The sequence below is a fragment of the Bison bison genome, unplaced genomic scaffold, assembly GCF_000754665.1.
Source record: "Bison bison bison isolate TAMUID 2011002044 unplaced genomic scaffold, Bison_UMD1.0 scf7180017864289, whole genome shotgun sequence".
NCBI classification, from domain to species: Eukaryota; Metazoa; Chordata; class Mammalia; order Artiodactyla; family Bovidae; genus Bison; species Bison bison.
Genome location: NW_011494861.1, coordinates 11,342,019 through 11,342,896, shown reverse-complemented (window position 1 = coordinate 11,342,896; position 878 = coordinate 11,342,019). Strand labels below are relative to the sequence as shown.

Here is an 878-nt window from a genome sequence, read left to right as displayed (position 1 = left end):
GCCTGCGTGGCAGCGGGCACGTCAGGCAGGGACCTGGCCCCAGCCCCGGGTACAGGACCCTCACCGATGACGGCATTGGCGATGGTGATCTTGAGCCACATGCGGTCCCGGATTTCCAGGCCCGAGTCCGGCAGCTGCATGACCCGGACGACAGCACCCATGTCGCTCTTCACCGTCAGCGGCGCCTCCTCCAGCTCTGCAAGGCATGCCCCCTCCTCAGCCCGAGTGGCTGACGGGCGGCACAGGGTCAGAACAGACCCCAGGCCTGGCCTGCTTCCCCACTTCAGAGGCCAGGCTCTGCTGGCCAAGCAACTGTGGGGCTCAGTGCCAGCGCTCAATGGCCCTGCAGGGTCAGGGAACAGGCACTAGGCGGGAGGGGTTTGGACCTGCATCTCCCACCCTGTCCAGCTAGGGCAAGGCCCCCTGACCCTGCAGACCAGAGCCCCAGGGGCCAATATCAGGCATCTTCTACCCCCTCCCCTGCGGGCTGGGGCTATTAGTCATGTTAGTGGCAGGAAAGCAGGGTGAGGGCCCCACACAGGCACCTGCCTCTCCCTGCCCCCGCCACGCAGACCCCAGGGCTCACTGAGCCCCTCCAGGCATCTCCCACTCCCATTGCTGGGACAGAGAGCAGGGAGGAGGGCGGGACCAGGCAGCCCTACATCTGATCATGAGGACCCGGCAGCACTGTGAATACTCAAGGCTGGTGTGGCCCTCAGGGGCGACCGCACCCAGTGAGTGCCTGGCCAGAGCCTCGGTTCCCAACCTTGTGAGCTGCCACTTACGCGGAGCGCCAGGCACAGAGCTGGTTAGTGAGGAGGAGCTGGTGCGCGTGACGGCGCTGGAGCAGGGGCTCGTACCATAGCGGGGGAGGGCTC

At 66.4% G+C, this 878-nt stretch overlaps 1 protein-coding gene across 1 annotated transcript in view; it reads right to left on the bottom strand.

Moving 5' to 3' along the window:
- Window positions 1-878, bottom strand: part of DVL1 (dishevelled segment polarity protein 1) — an 11,819-nt gene that overhangs the window by 3,151 nt on the left and 7,790 nt on the right. The window contains exons 11-12 of the mRNA XM_010850224.1: window positions 786-878; window positions 37-196 (exon numbers count right to left, since the gene is read on the bottom strand). The exon at window positions 786-878 is cut by the window's right edge and continues 2 nt beyond it. Coding sequence (XP_010848526.1) covers window positions 37-196; window positions 786-878 — 253 coding nt within the window. The remainder of the gene's footprint in view (window positions 1-36; window positions 197-785) is intronic.